The sequence below is a fragment of the Centruroides sculpturatus genome, unplaced genomic scaffold, assembly GCF_000671375.1.
Source record: "Centruroides sculpturatus isolate CEXI.00-Female unplaced genomic scaffold, Cexi_2.0 scaffold2399, whole genome shotgun sequence".
Lineage (NCBI taxonomy): Eukaryota > Metazoa > Arthropoda > Arachnida > Scorpiones > Buthidae > Centruroides > Centruroides sculpturatus.
Window position 1 is genome coordinate 8,778 of NW_019386505.1, and position 18,163 is coordinate 26,940.

At 30.9% G+C, this 18,163-nt stretch overlaps 1 protein-coding gene across 1 annotated transcript in view; it reads left to right on the top strand.

The window, feature by feature from the left end:
* Positions 1–1,576: 1,576 nt before the first annotated feature.
* LOC111615162 (low-density lipoprotein receptor-related protein 2-like) overlaps positions 1,577–18,163 on the top strand; it is a 23,778-nt gene continuing 7,191 nt past the window's right edge. Inside the window, 25 exon segments of the mRNA XM_023356561.1 lie at positions 1,577–1,581; positions 3,338–3,514; positions 3,649–3,875; positions 4,894–5,139; positions 5,218–5,337; positions 5,786–5,908; positions 5,984–6,109; positions 6,227–6,481; positions 8,475–8,614; positions 8,703–8,861; positions 8,946–9,024; positions 9,097–9,129; positions 9,132–9,347; positions 9,421–9,534; positions 9,613–9,738; positions 11,972–12,100; positions 12,177–12,332; positions 12,681–12,837; positions 16,560–16,780; positions 16,851–17,033; positions 17,159–17,281; positions 17,346–17,510; positions 17,584–17,674; positions 17,750–17,861; positions 17,935–18,161. Coding sequence (XP_023212329.1) covers positions 1,577–1,581; positions 3,338–3,514; positions 3,649–3,875; positions 4,894–5,139; positions 5,218–5,337; positions 5,786–5,908; positions 5,984–6,109; positions 6,227–6,481; positions 8,475–8,614; positions 8,703–8,861; positions 8,946–9,024; positions 9,097–9,129; positions 9,132–9,347; positions 9,421–9,534; positions 9,613–9,738; positions 11,972–12,100; positions 12,177–12,332; positions 12,681–12,837; positions 16,560–16,780; positions 16,851–17,033; positions 17,159–17,281; positions 17,346–17,510; positions 17,584–17,674; positions 17,750–17,861; positions 17,935–18,161 — 3,710 coding nt within the window.

Here is an 18,163-nt window from a genome sequence, read left to right on the forward strand (position 1 = left end):
TCATTCACCATTGCTTTGTAGTTGGTAGCTCTTCTTCCGAGGAAGTTTTCTGACACAATCTTGAAACACTCCCATGCTCTCTTTTCTTTGGCAGTTAAAAATGCTTCAGAATTTGCATCTTTCTGTAGCTCCTTGATTTGTGGGCCCATACATACACCTTCCTTTATTTTTGCAGCTGAAAGACGGGGAAATTTGTCAGCTAGATATGCAAATTCACTGCCTGTTGGATCCATGGCCTTTACAAATTGTTTCATTAAGCCAAGTTTGATGTGAAGCGGTGGAAGTAGTATATCTTTAGGAGCTACCAGACTTTCATGTTGCACATTCTTTTTGCCCACTTTCCACCTCCACTTAAGGCCATTTCTTTTACACGTAGTTAGAATTTCTGTCATGTCTATCCCACTTGCAAAGAAAACATGCATACTTCGTGTAGCCTTGTTGCATTCCCAATGTCATAGCAATTACTTTGAAATCTCCACATATTTTCCATTTGTATTCATTGTATTGTAATGAATTTAGCATCCTTCATAAGAATCTGTAATTTTCTTTAGTCAAGCTGGCATAAGCAACTGGAACAGAGGGCATTTTATTTCCATTGTGGATCAAAACACCCTTGAGACTTGTTTTTGATGCATCTATGAAAAGTCTCCACTCCTGTGAACTGTAGGTGAAGTTCAGCACCTTTATTAGTCCAGCAATGTCATTGTCACATTCGATCACTACTGCATGCAGCAACATACATATCTCTCTATAACATCCCTGTGTTTGCCATGAACTGTGAATATATACATATATATACACATTACACAAAAAGTATCCCTGACAATGAAATTCTGTTTCCAGATTTGAATTTCCCTTGATAAATTGGTTTAGAATCACACACTTTAATATCAGAAATAGAACCCTTGTCAAACAGTATAATTATTTAGTGAATTTATCTAATGGTATGCAAATCAATGAACAGTGGTATAACATGATAGAGGGCGTGACTAGAAGAAATAATTTGTAATAGTGGTCGTGTGATGTAATGCTGTGGATAAATTTAAAGAAAGCCATTATGTATGTATTGTTTTTTTAAAAGGTGTTAAATCATTTACTTATAACTTGTAAAACTGTTACTTTAATTACAGTTGTTTCAATAGCATTTTAAAGAATACACATAGTTTTTTAAAAAAATACTTTGCATGATATAGACATAAGTTGGAAAGTATCATGTTGTTACTATAGTGCCATTTACAAAAGTAGTAAAAAAATTAAGTTTGTATTGTTTTTTAAAATTGTTAAATCATTTATATATAACAGTTTGATTGTAACTTAACCTTTAAAACTCATTTTGTCAAAATGAAAACCAAAGCAAAACAGGCCATTGATAATTTACTACTTGTATGTTCCAAACTGAAAAATAATTTAAAATGAACATCCAAATTGGAGGTTAATTCCACAATTATTCCTATTATACATTATGCAAGTCCCGTCTGGAGTTTTGATTACATCTATAAATTGGAATTTTTTCTGAATTATTATTTATGCAAGTTATTTCAGTTGGAAAGAACTGTACCAGGTTACGCACTGCAGCATGAGGTGAATCGCATTTGGCTTTTTTCATCTTTATTGAAATGTACATTTCAATTTTATTATAAAATTAAATTTAAAAATGATAATACTATTACCTATCTATATCAAGAAAATATCAATCAAAGTAAAAATCAAAGATTTAAACATCTATAACACTATAAATTGACTAAAATCTTAAATACATTTGGTGTATCAGAGTTATTGTTTGGAAATAACATTTGCGATTGGAAATTTGAATACACACTCTTAATAGATTCAGCGATATCTCAAGCTATAAACAAAGATCAAAACTCATTAAATCAAAGCACCTATCATCCTTGGTTTATCAACTTGTTACAGTTTCCTTCTTCTTAATCTTATATGCTACAACTAATGAATTTAAATATAAAACGTTTAATAATACAACTTCAATTAAATAAATACTCTCTTTTTATTAAAAATACCTATATTGACTTTACAAGTTTTCGATGCTTTCTTTGTGACTCAGTAAACTTCTCATTATATCACTTTATTTATAATCGTCAAGCACTTGACGAATTGCGAGACTATTATTGTATACTTTAAATATGTTATAATAAATCATTACTTGACTTTAAAATAAACCTAAATAATTTTAATAAAAAGAACATATACAAAATACATAATTATTTTGTTAAAATTCTTGAAAAAATTCCATATTAATAAATAATAATTAATCAATTAAAGTCCTAAATGTTAAGACATTCCTACTTGTTGTATAATAATTATGATTACCATGAATTTATGATAATTTTTCTTAATATAGAAACATCAGTTTACTTATATGTATGCTACTGATATTTACAGTAGTAGTTATATATTTATTTTTTGTATATTAAAAGTCTATGTTGAGTATTACCCTTAATTATGTAATTTGCCCCTGTAACAGAGAAATTTTCTCTATTGGTAGATACTATTGTGTATGATTTATTATGTTATTTATAATAAAAGATATTACGATTATGATTTTTAATATTACACTTAAGATACGAGTTTAATATTTATATATTGATATATTATTATCAGAAAACTTGTTTATATACAGCCATAAATTATTTTAAACTTGTAACGTTTTTTTTTTCTCTAATTATAGAAAAATAACACTCAAATCTAAATTTTCTGGCTATAGTCAAAGGGAAAACATTTTTTAAAAAAAATGTTTGAGACAAAATTGTAATTTTGAGTTTAATCTGGATTAAAAAATGTGTTTTATTTAAAAAATTGAAAATATTACCATTTGATAAAGTGTATTTGACTTAATTATTAAAATTTTTAGGAGTTTTGATGAAAATTCACTTTCTTTCATTATAAAAGGGTATATAGGTGGTCTGTGGAACCTTGTATAACCATTATTTTTATAATTGAATCAAATTATCAATCAACCTCTTCATATAAAAAAGTAGAAATTGAAAATTTCCAAAATTGTTGTGTGAACTACTAATGATTTTATTCTAATAATGTTGTTTGTTTTTGAATCTTTAACATTATTTTGAATCTAAATTATCAGCTGCATAGAATTTGACTTTCAAAATAGATAAGTAAGCACTGTTACATATCTTGAATATATGATGATCAAACGTGTGACAGTTGAATTTCATTACTTCAACACAACAAAAAAAAATTTACCAAATTTTTACATACATTTTTTTCAGCTGTTTTGTGGAACTGAATATTGTTTATTTATTTGTTAATTTAAAAATTGTGTATCATTTTTATTATTAAAAAAAATGTACTTTTGCTTTAGATATTTGTTTTTTACCGACTGGGGTCACCATGCTTTCATAGCAAGAGTTGGTTTGGATGGAAAAAACTTCTCAAGAATAGTGTTGTATGACAATAAACTTGTATGGCCAAACGCGCTAACTATTGATTACTTCAGTGATAAAATATTCTGGGCTGATGCACATCTTGATCACATTGAGTAAGAATTTTTACTGTTAATAATTTGTTCAATAAATAAATCTTATATAAAATTAATTTAGAAATTTAAAGCATAATATAGATAATTATTGCCTTTTTTTTAATCCTGTGTAACAATGTAATTTTTATCAACAGATATGCAGATTTTGATGGTAAAAACAGACACATCATCTTATCCGGTACATCTGTTCCACACGTTTTTGCAATGACACTCTTTGATGATTGGATATATTGGACAGATTGGAATCTGAAAAGAATTTTTAGAGCTCATAAATATAAAGGAAATAATCTAGAGGTTTTGCGAAATACTTCCCATAGTCCTTATGATATCCATATTTATCATCATCTTAGACAGTTACCATGTGAGTAGTAATACAGATAAACGTAACTAAAACTTAATGTTCATTAATAATAAAGCAGAGTAACATTTTTCTGTATTTTATAAATAACTTGGCATTAATAATATAAATCAAACCATATTGTTTTTATATGTTGAATAGAATATATATTTAATTCTTCTTAAATAAAAAATAATAATGAACACAGTTGTACTGTACTGTACATAATATACTTAAGTTGAAAATAATACCAGACTGATAAACTGGAATTTCAGACATTCATAATTCTTATATAATGTACAATAAACAATTTCCTTAAATAACATTACTATAAAATATTTAAAAAAAGTGATACTTCTGGGAAAAACCCAGAAGTATCACTTTTTTAAAATATTTTATGGTAATGCATTCCTGATGTCTGTTTTGACAACAGATACAAATAAGTCAGTTGAATTTGATTAATTTTGTTGGAAATTTAATTAAGTTTTTTATTTATTAAACAACTAACTAACTATTGATTACTAACTAAACTAAAGAATAAGTTTAAAATTTGTTTTGATCCTAGATGTTTAGTCCATATCAGTTAGCTAATTATCATATTTTTTGTCTTATAAGATGCACATTTTTGTGCCTAAAATTAATCTGAAATTAGGATTTGCCCTATAAGTTGAATATGTCTTATACCATGAAGAATACTTTTTATCCAAAAAGCAGTATGAAAAGTGTGATTTACAACAGCATGTTTAGAACAGCCAATACAACAGCATGTTTTAGAAGATGAAAAATGAATATGAATAAAGGATATGGATTATTTGATTCTGGAGTTTTAATATAGTATATTATATGATATTTTATAACAATAACTGAAATGAATTATATGAATAACTATGTAATATCTGATTAACACAAACTAATGCATTATAACTATGTTATGACTATTGAATCTAGTAATGTGTATCTAAGTACTTAAAGTTGCATTAATAACATTGGAAAATTAATAAAATATATACAGTTTCTAATTAATTATTTTCATTTCTTCTAGATGATAACCCATGCAAGAATAATAATGGAGGTTGTAGTCATTTATGTCTAATTTCACCTGGTGGAAAAACCTATAGTTGCAGTTGTCCAAACAATTTTGTTCTTCTTTCGGATAATCGCACTTGTATAGCCAATTGCACTAAACGTCAGCATCGTTGCAGTGGCGATGACGACCGGTGCATACCTATGTTTTGGAAATGTGATGGAAATAAGGATTGTCAAGATGGTTCAGATGAAATGGATTGCCGTAATTAATTTTTATACATATTAATAATTTTGAAAAAATTAAATAGAATTTGTATGGAAACTTTTGTTTTTTATTTAGCACCATTTACATGCAAAGTGGGACAGTTTCAATGTGCCGACAACAAAACTTGCATTTCTCGTGTCCGAGTCTGTGATGGAAAGAATGACTGCCAAGACAATTCTGATGAAAAATATTGCGGTAACTAATTATAAAATATTTTCCAAGCTTGTTTTATTACTAAGAAACTTTTTAATGTATCAAATAACTATGAAATTATTGTTAACATCTATGTTTCTCTGTCTAATATATTTTACAAATACTGTAATTTTACTATTCATGGCAGCCTTCTTAAATTTTGTGTTTAGTGCTTCCAAGTTTCCTGCATCAGTGTTATAGCTGTTAACTTAAACACAAGTTTCTGAACTAACTTTTAACAAAGCCACTTTAAGCACTTTTGCTGGACAATATATTCACTATTAAATAATGCAATAAATTGCTCACAGAGCATTGATTAATTTATGGAAATATTAAGTAAATATATACAATTGTTACATTAAATGATTTGTTGATACTTTAAAATCTAATTTTATCATAAGAGAGAAATAAAATGAAGGCAATTTAAATTAGTATACTTTTGTATTATCAGATTTACATTGTGGTGAAAATAGCTTTAAATGCAAACGTTCTGGAAGATGTGTACCCAATACATGGCATTGCGATGGTGATAATGTTTGTGCCGACGGATCCGACGAAGATCCAGAAATTGTGCCGTAAGTATTCTAAATAATTCTTTGATTACATGATGATGATAAAATTACATTTAATTTATGTTGATTTTTTCAAGATAAACAAAAATGTGATCCAGAAACACAATTCAAGTGCCAAAATGGAAAATGTATCCCAAAACTTTGGTTCTGTGATTTTGATGATGACTGTGGTGATAATTCAGATGAACCTTCACACAGATGTAGTAAGTTATTCTGCATTTTTATTATTTTATTAATACATAAAACAGTGTTTTGTATAAAGGTATTTAAATTATATGTTCAACTTTGTATATTTAACGTTTTACTTAAATTTCTAACAGGAAACAGAAACTGTACTACAGGATGGAAGAAATGTCCGACAGTCGGTAACTATCGATGCATACCCTCTTGGTTATTCTGTGACGGCAAAAACGATTGTCGTGATAACTCAGACGAAACGACTCCAGAGCACTGTCCAAAATGCCACGAATCCGGAAATTTCCGCTGTAAAAATAACCGCTGCATTCCTTTAAGGTGGCGGTGTGATTTTGAAGATGACTGTAGGGATAACTCTGATGAAGAAAAAGAAAGTTGCAGTATGTACATTTTCAGTAAATAACGATTTTACTAAATTGAAAATAATGAATATTTTATTTAATGATTTGAGTTTGATTATTAATGTAGATTAAATAGAGTTTAATTATGTAATAGATAATTTAAATAACTTAAGAAATACATTATCATAATTGCGCTGATGAAATGATAATTTTGTATTTAGGGAACCAAATGAGTAAAGCAGAACTTCAGGATTTTTTTATAAGTATTGTGGTCTATCTCATTATGCAGCTTCTCTATTTAAGACCTTATCAAATCCTTGATAGACATGTTAAAAGCCACTTGTTCTGCTCATAGAGAAGAAAAAAATAAAAAATTTAATTATTAAGCTTTGATTTAAGAATTTATATTTGAATTTTTGAAGTACATGAAGCATGTTGTATTTTTATCATTGTCATCAGAAAGCATAAGGAATTTAAAATATATCTAAAGATTAATGTAGTTCAGTTCAGTTCATTCATCATTCATCATTCTTATACCAAGGAATAAATTATAAAATACACAGATTCATCATTTTATGTTTAAAGAGTCAGTTAGTCATTACAAATGGAAGCTCAGTTTTTACCAAAAGGAGCTAATAATATACAGTAGATTTTCCATCAAGATTCACTCAACTGATGTTCTGAGTTATCCAAGATAGCTCGTGTGTAAGAGTAAAAAATAACAAGAGAATGTAGCATCGTATTTGAAAAAAAGTTCTAGAAGTTTTAAAAAAAATTCATTCTGATGATTTCTCAAATATAAATTTTATAAAATGATTAAAGAAACTTCAATTGCATTTGTAGGTTTACATTTGTTTTGATAAATAAAATTTAAAGGAAATACAAATTAAATAATATAAATTAATTAAATAAAATACTTTTAAAGTATTTTATTGTATTTAATTTAAATTTTATTTTAAATACTTTAAAAGTATTTTATTGTATTTAAATTAACATATTTACATTCAGTTAGTGAGTTATAAACTTATTCTATTTTAAGATTAGTCATATATGGTAATGTGTCAAAATTCAGTTTATTTAATAATTTACTAAACATTCCATATTATCTGAGATTCTGTTGGTACAGTAGAATCCCAATTATCCAAGATAATTGGATTCTACTGTACTTATATTTTAAATGCATTTTGGCCATATTATTTTGGTGGGTGGCCTGTATGCTTATATCTTTTAATTTAATTGGTCTGGAAGGAAGATCTGTCGGAGATTCATTTAGTGTAGTTGGTAATTCATCTTCATAGCAAGAGAAGTTGTAGGTTCAANAGTATTTTATTGTATTTAAATTAACATTTTTACATTCAGTTAGTGAGTTATAAACTTATTCTATTTTAAGATTAGTCATATATGGTAATGTGTCTAAATTCAGTTTATTTAATAATTTACTAAACATTCCATATTATCTGAGATTCTGTTGATACAGTAGAATCCCAATTATCCAAGATAATTGGGATTCTACTGTACTTATATTTTAAATGCATTTTGGCCATATTATTTTGCATTATGTTTTGGTGGGTGGCCTGTATGCTTATATCTTTTAATTTAATTGGTCTGGAAGGAAGATCAGTCGGAGATTCATTTAGTGTAGTTGGTAATTCATCTTCATAGCAAGAGAAGTTGTAGGTTCAAGTCTTGCTTTGGGTCCCTTCATAATTACAATATATTCCAAATTATTAAATAAATCAGTATATTAGCAATGGAATTATTATATTACGTATGTTGTGAAGCTATAATATCTATTTACGTAATTTTGCTTATTATAACAACATTCAATCAATTATTACTACTAACAAGAAATTTTCTTCCATAAATATTTAATTAAAAACAAGATGATAAAACTATTATATTAGAATCAAATTCATTTGTCAATGCACTGCAAAGCTATAAAATTTAGCATTATGTTTATGTTAAAAACCTTTAATATAGCTTTGTATAAATAATTTTGTATACTTATTACTTATAAATTTATTTATTTTAGCCAATCTCTATCGTGATTGTTCTGAAAGTGAGTTTCAGTGCAAAAATAAGAAATGTATACCAATGAAGTGGCGATGCGATCATGACGATGACTGCGAAGATGGAAGCGACGAACAAAATTGCAAAGATTTTACTTGTAAAGTAAGAGACTGTCTGATTCAATCAAAACCTTAAAGTTTTTAGACATTAAATAATTTAGACACTTATTTATAAATAATTCTTTTTACAGCCAGACCAGTTTAAATGCTTAAGTGGGCATTGTATTAATGCAAAATTGAGATGTGATGGGAACAAGGATTGTAAAGATACTTCGGACTAGCTCCATTGTCCGACACGTTTTCCAAATGGCAGATATTGCCAAGAAAATATGTTTCAATGCAATAACACAGTAAGAATTTTTGCTTTTATATACGTAAATATATTTAATTTATATATTTAAAGCAGAACTTGCTAAGATATTAATTTTTTGTAGATCTGTTTACTTCATGATTTTGTTTGTGACGGAGATGACGACTGTGGAGACAACTCTGATGAACATGATAGTGTCTGTTGTAAGTTTATTTTCATAATTATTGTAAATACTTTATTCTTGTAGTTTTAATGTATTAATAATTTTATTTTAGCCAATTTCTCCTGCGACACTTCTCGTAAATTCCAGTGAAAAATCATCGCTGCATTCCAAAATGGCAAACCTGCAATGGTCGCAATGACTGTGGAGATGGAAGCGACGAAAATGACCATTCCATGTGCTACAGACCTCCTCCCTCCTGCAAAAAAGGACAATTTAAGTGCGCTAACGGAAAATGTATTGAACTGACAAAAGTCTGCGATCACGAAGACGACTGCGGAGATCTTTCGGACGAAGTGGGATGCAGTAAGTAAAGCTTTATAAATTTTAATTAATTTGCTTTGAGGACATATATTTAAAAGAGCTTAAATTATTTTAGATGTTAGTAAAGGTGGATGTCAACATAATTGCACATCTCTAAAAGATAACGGATATATTTGTATCTGTGATAAAGGATACAAAGTAAATAGCAAGGATACTAAATTATGTGATGGTAAGTAGGTGTTATATTAAGACACAAAAGATTTTTGTGTATATATGTATAATAACTTTTTTATTTTGCAATTTTCAGATATAAACGAATGTGCCAATTTTGGAAATGACTGTTCGCAAATATGTACAAACACCAAAGACTCATATACATGTTCTTGCCACGAGAGTTTCCAACAATATGGAAAACACTGTGCCGCCACAGCAGGTAGGTCTATTTATTTATTCTTATTCAAATAATTTGAATTGAAAGATTAACGGAATAAGAAAATGAGTGTAATGCTATTTTCACACTGATACTGATGCTCATCAGTACTAATTATGACAAATAATTGTTATCAAATTGGATTATACAATATGTCAAATTGTTAAAGATACTACCTCATTTTCACACTGTACTGATATTGTTGGAATAGGCATGTTTATACTCTGCATGTACAAAAAATATAAATAGAAGAATTTGATTATACAGTAGAGTCCTGCTATCCGAACACTGCTAATTCAAACGTCCACCTAATCCGAACACGTTTCAGTTGGTGGAGAGAAAATTTTCTCTAACAAGAGGTCCACTTAGGGCTGTTTCACTTTCTCTTTCTCTTTCCTGATTGAACCATGTGAATAAGGCTTCATCAAATTTGTGAAATGTTGAGGGCCTTGCTGTTTATAGATTTTCAACTGATTTTTCTGAAGTAAAGGCATAAAACTGCTTGATCTTTGCGCAGTTTTTTCCAGTCAGTTATTGTGGCCTTGCCCACTCCAAACTCTAATGCCAATTTCATCCTTGTCCAGCCTTTTCAAAATTTTGTGATCATTATAAACCAAACTAAAATAATGAAGAGCAAAGAGTACATTCAACATTCAACATTCACAATTAAGTGTGCTAACTCACACAGTAGCATCAATCAACTGATTGGAATCCTGGACTGTGTATTAAAAACGTTTTTTACAGTTAAAATAATTTTAAGGTAAACAATGAAGACAGGTTGTCATTACAATTAATAAACTTGTTTTTGTTAACTGTTTTTGATCTATTGAGTACAAGTCAGATGAATTATATAGATCCACACCATCAATGATGTCACTGACATCATTGATGGTGTGGATCTATATAATTCAGACCGGTTTTACTGCTTGCTTCTGCATTATATCAGTTATTCGGCTAATCTGAACAGGCTTGGTCCCAATTAGTTCGGAGTAGCGGAACTCTACTGTAATATAGAATTTGTTAGATCTACTTCATCAATAATTACAATCATATATGTTCGATCTCAATAGTCTTTTTCAGTTAAGATCATTTTTGTACTGATAAATTCAATTTTGCTTGAATTTGCAATTTTTTTACTCAGTCTACAAGCTCACATTATTACAGAATGTTGAGCCTTTCTCAACTTTCAATAATGATAAATGAATGTCAATAGTCACACATTGCATTATATAAATAAAAACTTTCAATAACTAATAGCAACAAAAAATATAGCTTTTTGGCACACATGAAAGTAGCATAAATTGATAATGATAGGTATAAAAAATGTCGGTATCTGCAAATGATGATGATCGGTTGTTACTAAATAAATCCATTATTTGTTGTTAATAAGTGACTAAATATTAGTGTAGAAGTACATTGATTTCCACTTCAAGCTTGATCTTTGAAACAGACTGCTCTTCTGCCTTTCAACTACTTTGTGAAAGAGTGATCCACAATAATAAGTGTAGTTATGTACAAGTACAAATAATAAAATCCAGAATTATAGCTGTATGCTTTATTACTCATTAGCAGCAAATAAAAATTAGTTTTACTACAGAACAATAATGAATTTACAACAATGCGTGAAGTGAGTTTAAATGTTAGAAATTATTTGTAAAGAGGATTTCTAATTAAATTGAATACAAAACTCTTTTGTAAATTTATAAAGAATGAGGTGCAAAACATATAAAGAATTCTGTTTGGATTCACAAATTCCACTGACAAATTTAGCAGATGGAAACTATATTTGAGTCTGCATTGCAATTTTTTTTATAAATACAGATAAACAATTTTGAGAATGCAAAACTGCAGCCCTAGGATTAAGTCAAATATATAACTAACTTAGAACTCATAAAAAGTTTATCATCATTTATTCACTTACCATTAAACATTAAATTTTTTAAAATTTGATTCACAGATGGTGAATTACTATTTACTTATTTTCAGAGTTTAATATTCATAACAGGCATTCAGTACTTTGGTACTAGTTATAGTTATAGTTATTTTTAAATTAATGTAATTAAGGTGAGAATAACAACTACAGATCTTTATTAAAATAGATTTTATTTATTATGTCATCATCAAATACTTTTTATTTGAACAAAGAATGGAAGCATGTATGATTACATTTTCATTCTTTGAGATGCAGGGATAAACTTATTAAAATAAAATTTTATTAACTACATCCTTCTGTCAGATTCCAACTTACTCGTATTGTATGCCGTCGGTCCCGAAATTCGTTCGTTGGATCCCCGCCTGCAGATTCAGTCTTCTGTCATCAACAACCAGACCAGGATTCAGGCATTTGACTTTGATCCAGTGAGAGGTAGGTTTTTTAAAGTTTTTAACTATCTTATTTCATCAGGTTCAATTTATTAAAATATTTAACATGTCTGTTGCAGACATCGTCTACTGGGCAGATTCATTTGACAAAACAATAAAACGTTCTTTCCTTCTCGACACGAAACACCAAGGAACAGGTTACGCCCAGAATCTGGAACTGAAGGGAATTACCAAACCGACGGCCATTGCCATAGACTGGGTGGGAAGGTAAATATGTTATTTTTAATTATTTTAGTATTAATTAGTGTACGAAAAATTTTTTTGTCATATATCATAAATGTGTAATATTTCAGATTAGTATTAAAAAATTGTTTTGCTCATTTTCTCATTGTATATGATGATAATCATATATATCAACCAAACTTGTCATTTTATTTTTAAATGCAAAATCATTGAAACAAATAAAATACAATGTTTTAGTTGGAGAAATCTGCTTTACATTTTCCTGCAGTTTTCAAAATATATAGCAACGACAACATGCAACCCATAGATTGCAGAAGCCAATATATAGTAATAATAATATACAAATACATTAAGATATATTTATAGTTTGAACAAGATAGTTTTTTTAAATAAGACTTTGTATTGGATGGATATCAATCTCTGCGGAAACAAACCTCAGGAAAGAATATTTGTCGGTCACCTGGACGGACGTTACAACACAGTCGTCTCCACCGGACTGGAAAATCCCACGTCGTTGGCTCTGGATCCAGAATTGGGGTAAGTTAAGGAATCAAGCAAGTGTTTTAAAACAAAACAAAAATTGTAAGGTGATCTTGTTATAACTTTCTCAATTCCTATAGCAAATGATATGTTGCATTAATCTATGCAAACAGGATTCTGAAAAGGAAGATTTAACAAGTCTCTTTCTTCTTTCAATTTAATTCTATAAAAGCTCTTCCTATGAACTTGTGAATCCAATGCAGACTTCTGTTATATGGTTATTTTCAGTTCTTTTTTTTTTAATATAAAATTCAATTGTTAAATACACTGGGTTCCAAAATTAAAACTTGATTTACACCAGGGGTGTCCAACCCACAGCCTGTGGGCCACATGTGGCCCAGTAAATGTGTAAACAAAACTGACAAATGTTTTAATTTTTTTATTATTTATTTATATCAATGGCATAAACTCAAAAAAGTTTCACAAAGCCATAAACCATTTATTCATATTTTATTTTTGAGTTGAAAGGAAATATTTTCAAATACTTGGAGATAAGTGAATGAGGAAGAATTACTAAATAAAGGTGGAGTTGTGACTCAAAGGATTATAGACCCAAATTTGGGGAAAAGAGAGAAAGGTTAAATAGACCTTCTGTTATGCAAATATTGACCCTTAATTTTCCAACCTTTTTCACTTTTTTATTTTTGTCCTTTCTCTCGTTTCCCCACAACTCCAGTTTTATTTAGTATTCCTTCCAGCGTTGCAAGATTTGGCACTATGGCTACATATTATTTATAAATATATTAGTTGAATAAAAATGCACTTTAATTAAAATTAAAAAGTGACGAAACACCATTTTAGAAATCCAAATAAATTTTCATTAAAAGGGAGAATTTATTTCTAAGTAAAAATTGAAAGTGTTTGTAGAAAATAAGTTTTAAAACTTATTATCATAATCTAGACATGTTAATCCTTAACGTGTCTAGATTAAGGACCACAAGTATATATAATATATACTTGTGGCTCAGAGAAACAAAAAGGTTGGACACCCCTGGTTTACACTGTTGTACAAATGAATGAAAATATTGTTTGCATCATACTAAGTTAGAACCTTTTAACCAATCACTAGAGATGTGATTGGTCAAACAAACTGAAGTTTGGCAAAAGTTGAGATATTCTCAACTCTTAATGAACCTAGCTTAAAGCTCGGGCTATAATTTTAGATATTTTATCAAAAAACTGAATAAAATATAAAAATATTCATACTGTATGTGCAAAATAAGTTGTCTATATATTCCTGGCTGACATGATGGGTATTTGTCATTCTTGGAGAGTGCAAAAAGGTTTTTATTGCATATTATTGCTTACCCTATGCCTCACACAATTGTACCCAACTCGAACCAATAGAGAGTTGCAATGGTTTTGAGATCTGGCCAAGGTTGCCCAGGAACATGACGTCCAGAGAAGGCCAATATTAATATTTAGCTTTAATCATAAGGCATCATACCAGAACGTATACCACCAAGAACAGTCTTTAGAGCTCTTGGCCAAGTCAAGACAAACCATACACTGTGGGCTATACAATGTATGCCTTTATGTCAGGAAACCTGTGGTTTGTATACATCTTATCTTCTTTCATAGGAGACAGTATCATTTGTGGAGTCAAGACAATCAGGGTCATATTCTCATTGTCATTTCATCTGGAGAGAACAGGGAACCCGTTATCTCCCTTCCAACATTAGAAAATGAGACATCTTAGGAGGTGGCTTGTTATTTGTGTGGAAAGGCATTCACACTCCATGTGTTTGAGATACGAACATTGAATGCTCTACAGTACAGAAATGATNTGATACCGTTATGAAAGTAATAGCTTTGTATGTTTTAACATGTGTCCATTACACTTTCAATATGCCACGCGCTGAAGTGTTGGCCTAAAAATAGTTACAGCCTGGATTCTAGGAGCCCTAAAACGTATATAACCACGATGGCCAATTGGCTCGTGAGCTGCACATGCCACTTCTACACCCTTATTGCGATTCGTGACTCCATATAGTTACACAATTTCTTTTTACGTGCGACTTACATACATAGTATTGTATAACTATAGTGGAGCTGTAATCGAAGTCTAAAAGAGCTGTAGTTTGGCCACCGTGGACATATAATAAACTTTTATCAGATTCGTAAACGACGAGAGTAAAGACAAAATTTGTGTACATTACCGGAAACGGTTCCGAAATACTATTGATACTTTCGTCTCTCGTATTGGCGCTGCTTGTCTCGGAGAAAAGAAACAAAAGATTAGTGACCGGAATATAATTATAATGTTTTCGTAGATATTTTCAAGCTTTGCAAAGTTTTTTGTAAGCTTAAAATTATCGTTACGCTACTTATTATTCTAGAAATGAAAATTTAAATTTGTCGATTATTTTCCTCATATTTAGAAAGTTTTTACTACTGTATTATCTACTTGAGTTAAAACTAACATCTATAGAGTTATCGATGTAAAATTGTAATGTATTCCATTTACCATGCGGATTGTTTGGTATCTGTACGAAAAACTGCTTTAGTAGCGAATAAGCACTTTCATTTTGTTATCGGTTAACATAATATCTTGTTATATGCATTAAATATGTGTTGCCATGGATTCAATGTGTGACTGGATGCGGTTCAAGCTTCACGATGCAGCTTGTGCAAAACGTCAATTTGAAGTTTTTAAGTAAAGATAACATCACTGCATTATCACAAAAGTGAATAAAATTGTTAAAATTGTTACATCATGCTACATCAATGCCCATGCAACATAACAGACTGATCGACAATTAACTAATAAAAAATTGTATGTTATTCAGTAGAACTTCGTCTAATTTACCAATAAGCTGAAACTGGTGACAATTGACACTAGCACAAACAAACATCGTACGAACTTACTTCGGCCGATAGCATTAAATGCTACGTAATGGAGTAAGTACTGTACCGTATGTGTGGTGTTTGCTTGTCAAATATTCTAATCATATTAGGACTTGTCTATACTGATAAAAATTACCAAACGATAACATTAAGGAGCGTAAATAACACTACAACAAAACTACAATTAGTATATATTTTAGTTTTATTAATTCTAACATTAAGAAAGAAAGGCTTCTTACTTGGAATTTATCTTATTTTGGGAACGAGAAAACACTGGGCATAATGAAAACTTACACAGATATATCATCTGTGTCATTCTCTAAGGAGGTAAACCAATAAAATGGTTGAGGCAAAGTGTTTTATCGTCTTGAGAGCACGATAAAAAAGGNCATTGTCATTTCATCTGGAGAGAACAGGGAACCCGTTATCTCCCTTCCAACATTAGAAAATGAGACATCTTAGGAGGTGGCTTGTTATTTGTGTGGAAAGGCATTCACACTCCATGTGTTTGAGATACGAACATTGAATGCTCTACAGTACAGAAATGATGTCAGACTTTCTCAGGAAGTTGTCGTTCCATAATTTTAGTTGATTTTGATAAACATCTAGCCTTCTTAATAATGTCTGTTTATACTTCATATTTAGTTTAGATACATTAAACTTTGCTTGGGGTGCCAACATACACATCTTGTTACTGCTATATAGTCAGCATATATTAATCTTTACATAAAGAATGGGTTATAGTTTCTTTCTTTACACTTCTTGAGTTTCTTGTTATTTGTCACTAAACTTTCTGTAATGTTGCAGTACAAACAAATTGCACAATGTTAAATAAAATTTTTTTGCCAAACAATATAATTGTTGTGTTTCAGGCTGATGTTCTGGACTGAGAGCAGTACGCTGCCAAAGATAGAGAGTGCGTGGATAGACGGAAACAAGCGGAAGACTCTGGCAGACGAAAAACTGGGCCATCCCACGGGTCTGACGGTGGATTATGCCCAAAATCACAGAATCTACTGGTGTGACACAAAGCAGAATGTCATAGAGTCGATGAATGTGGATGGATCCGATCGCAAGATCGTGCTCGGAGGAGGTGGGTCGTATGCCCCAACTTTCTTTGTGGATTCTATCCAGGACAGAATTTAATAAATTTTCCATTTCAGATTTACATCATCCTTCTGGCCTGGACATTTTTGAGGATCACATGTACTGGATTGAGAAGGATTCCGGAGAAATATATCACCAGGACAAATTTGGAAGGGGTGTCAAAGTCCGCGCAAGATGGAGTTTGGAAGTAACACCCGCTGGCGTCAAGATATATCACCAGCAGAAATATAACATGTCGAGTGAGTTTGTATTCTGTCAGTATAAATACGTCATTGTGAAATAATTTTGCAACATAGGGATCTGCATACTTACATGTAGATGATATTTTTTAGGAATTGTCTAATTTATTTTCTCTCATATACAGTTACCAACAGATGTTCCACCACATCTTGCACTCATCTCTGCCTGTTGATTCCTCGAGGATACCAGTGTGCCTGTCCTGACGGCACTCTGTTCGAAGGAGGGAGCCTAGAATCCTGCAACGCAGGTATGTTTTTGCAAATTTTTTTTTACCTCTAGCATTACTCGTCATTGAAATGTTTACCCAACAGGATTTGAGAATCCCAAGCCCCAACCCGAGAGGTGTCTGTTCGAAAACGGAGGCTACTGCGAGTTGGCGGCGGGCAAAATAATCTGTAGATGTCCAGAAAATTTCGTGGGGGTACACTGCAGCGTGATGGTGCAGCAGGGTGCCATCAGCCTGGCCTCTCACAGTAGTAAGTATAGCGAGTATTACGATCCACTGTGAGGAATTTTACTTATTAAAATACTTTGCCATTGTCTTTCCAGATACTGCAGCCATCATCATCCCGATACTGGTCATATTGTTGATTTTGGTGACGGCCACGGGTCTTCTGTGTTTTTTCCGTCAGAAAAACTTGTAAATTATACTTCTGGTGTGATGTACGTTATTCTTACAATACATTTTCAACACTTAATTGTTCTTAAATTTCAGAAAATCAGGCAGCTTGGTCAATCACAATCAAAGCGTTTCCTTCCGCATCGGAACAAACGTGGAGCTACCCACTCCATCTTTACGAAACGGCACCCAAGATAACATCTATAAGGTATTTTCCCAAAAATACGCGTAGAGAAAACCGCGTAATTATTTAACTAACCTCTTCTCCAATATCCTCAAAGCAGGAACCACTGGATGCAGAATTCCACTTGGAAGACACCGAAAAACCTACCGATTTCAGCAATCCCATGTACGACGCCATCGATACGATGGGGGTGGAGCCCACCGACAAAGAGGTGGGACTGTACGAGGTTCCCGGAGAACTGATGGACAAAGACGCCTTCGGTTCCGTCTACAACGGAGGAAAGGCGGCCATCCTCACGCCCTCTGACGTGGTACACTGGTCCTCGC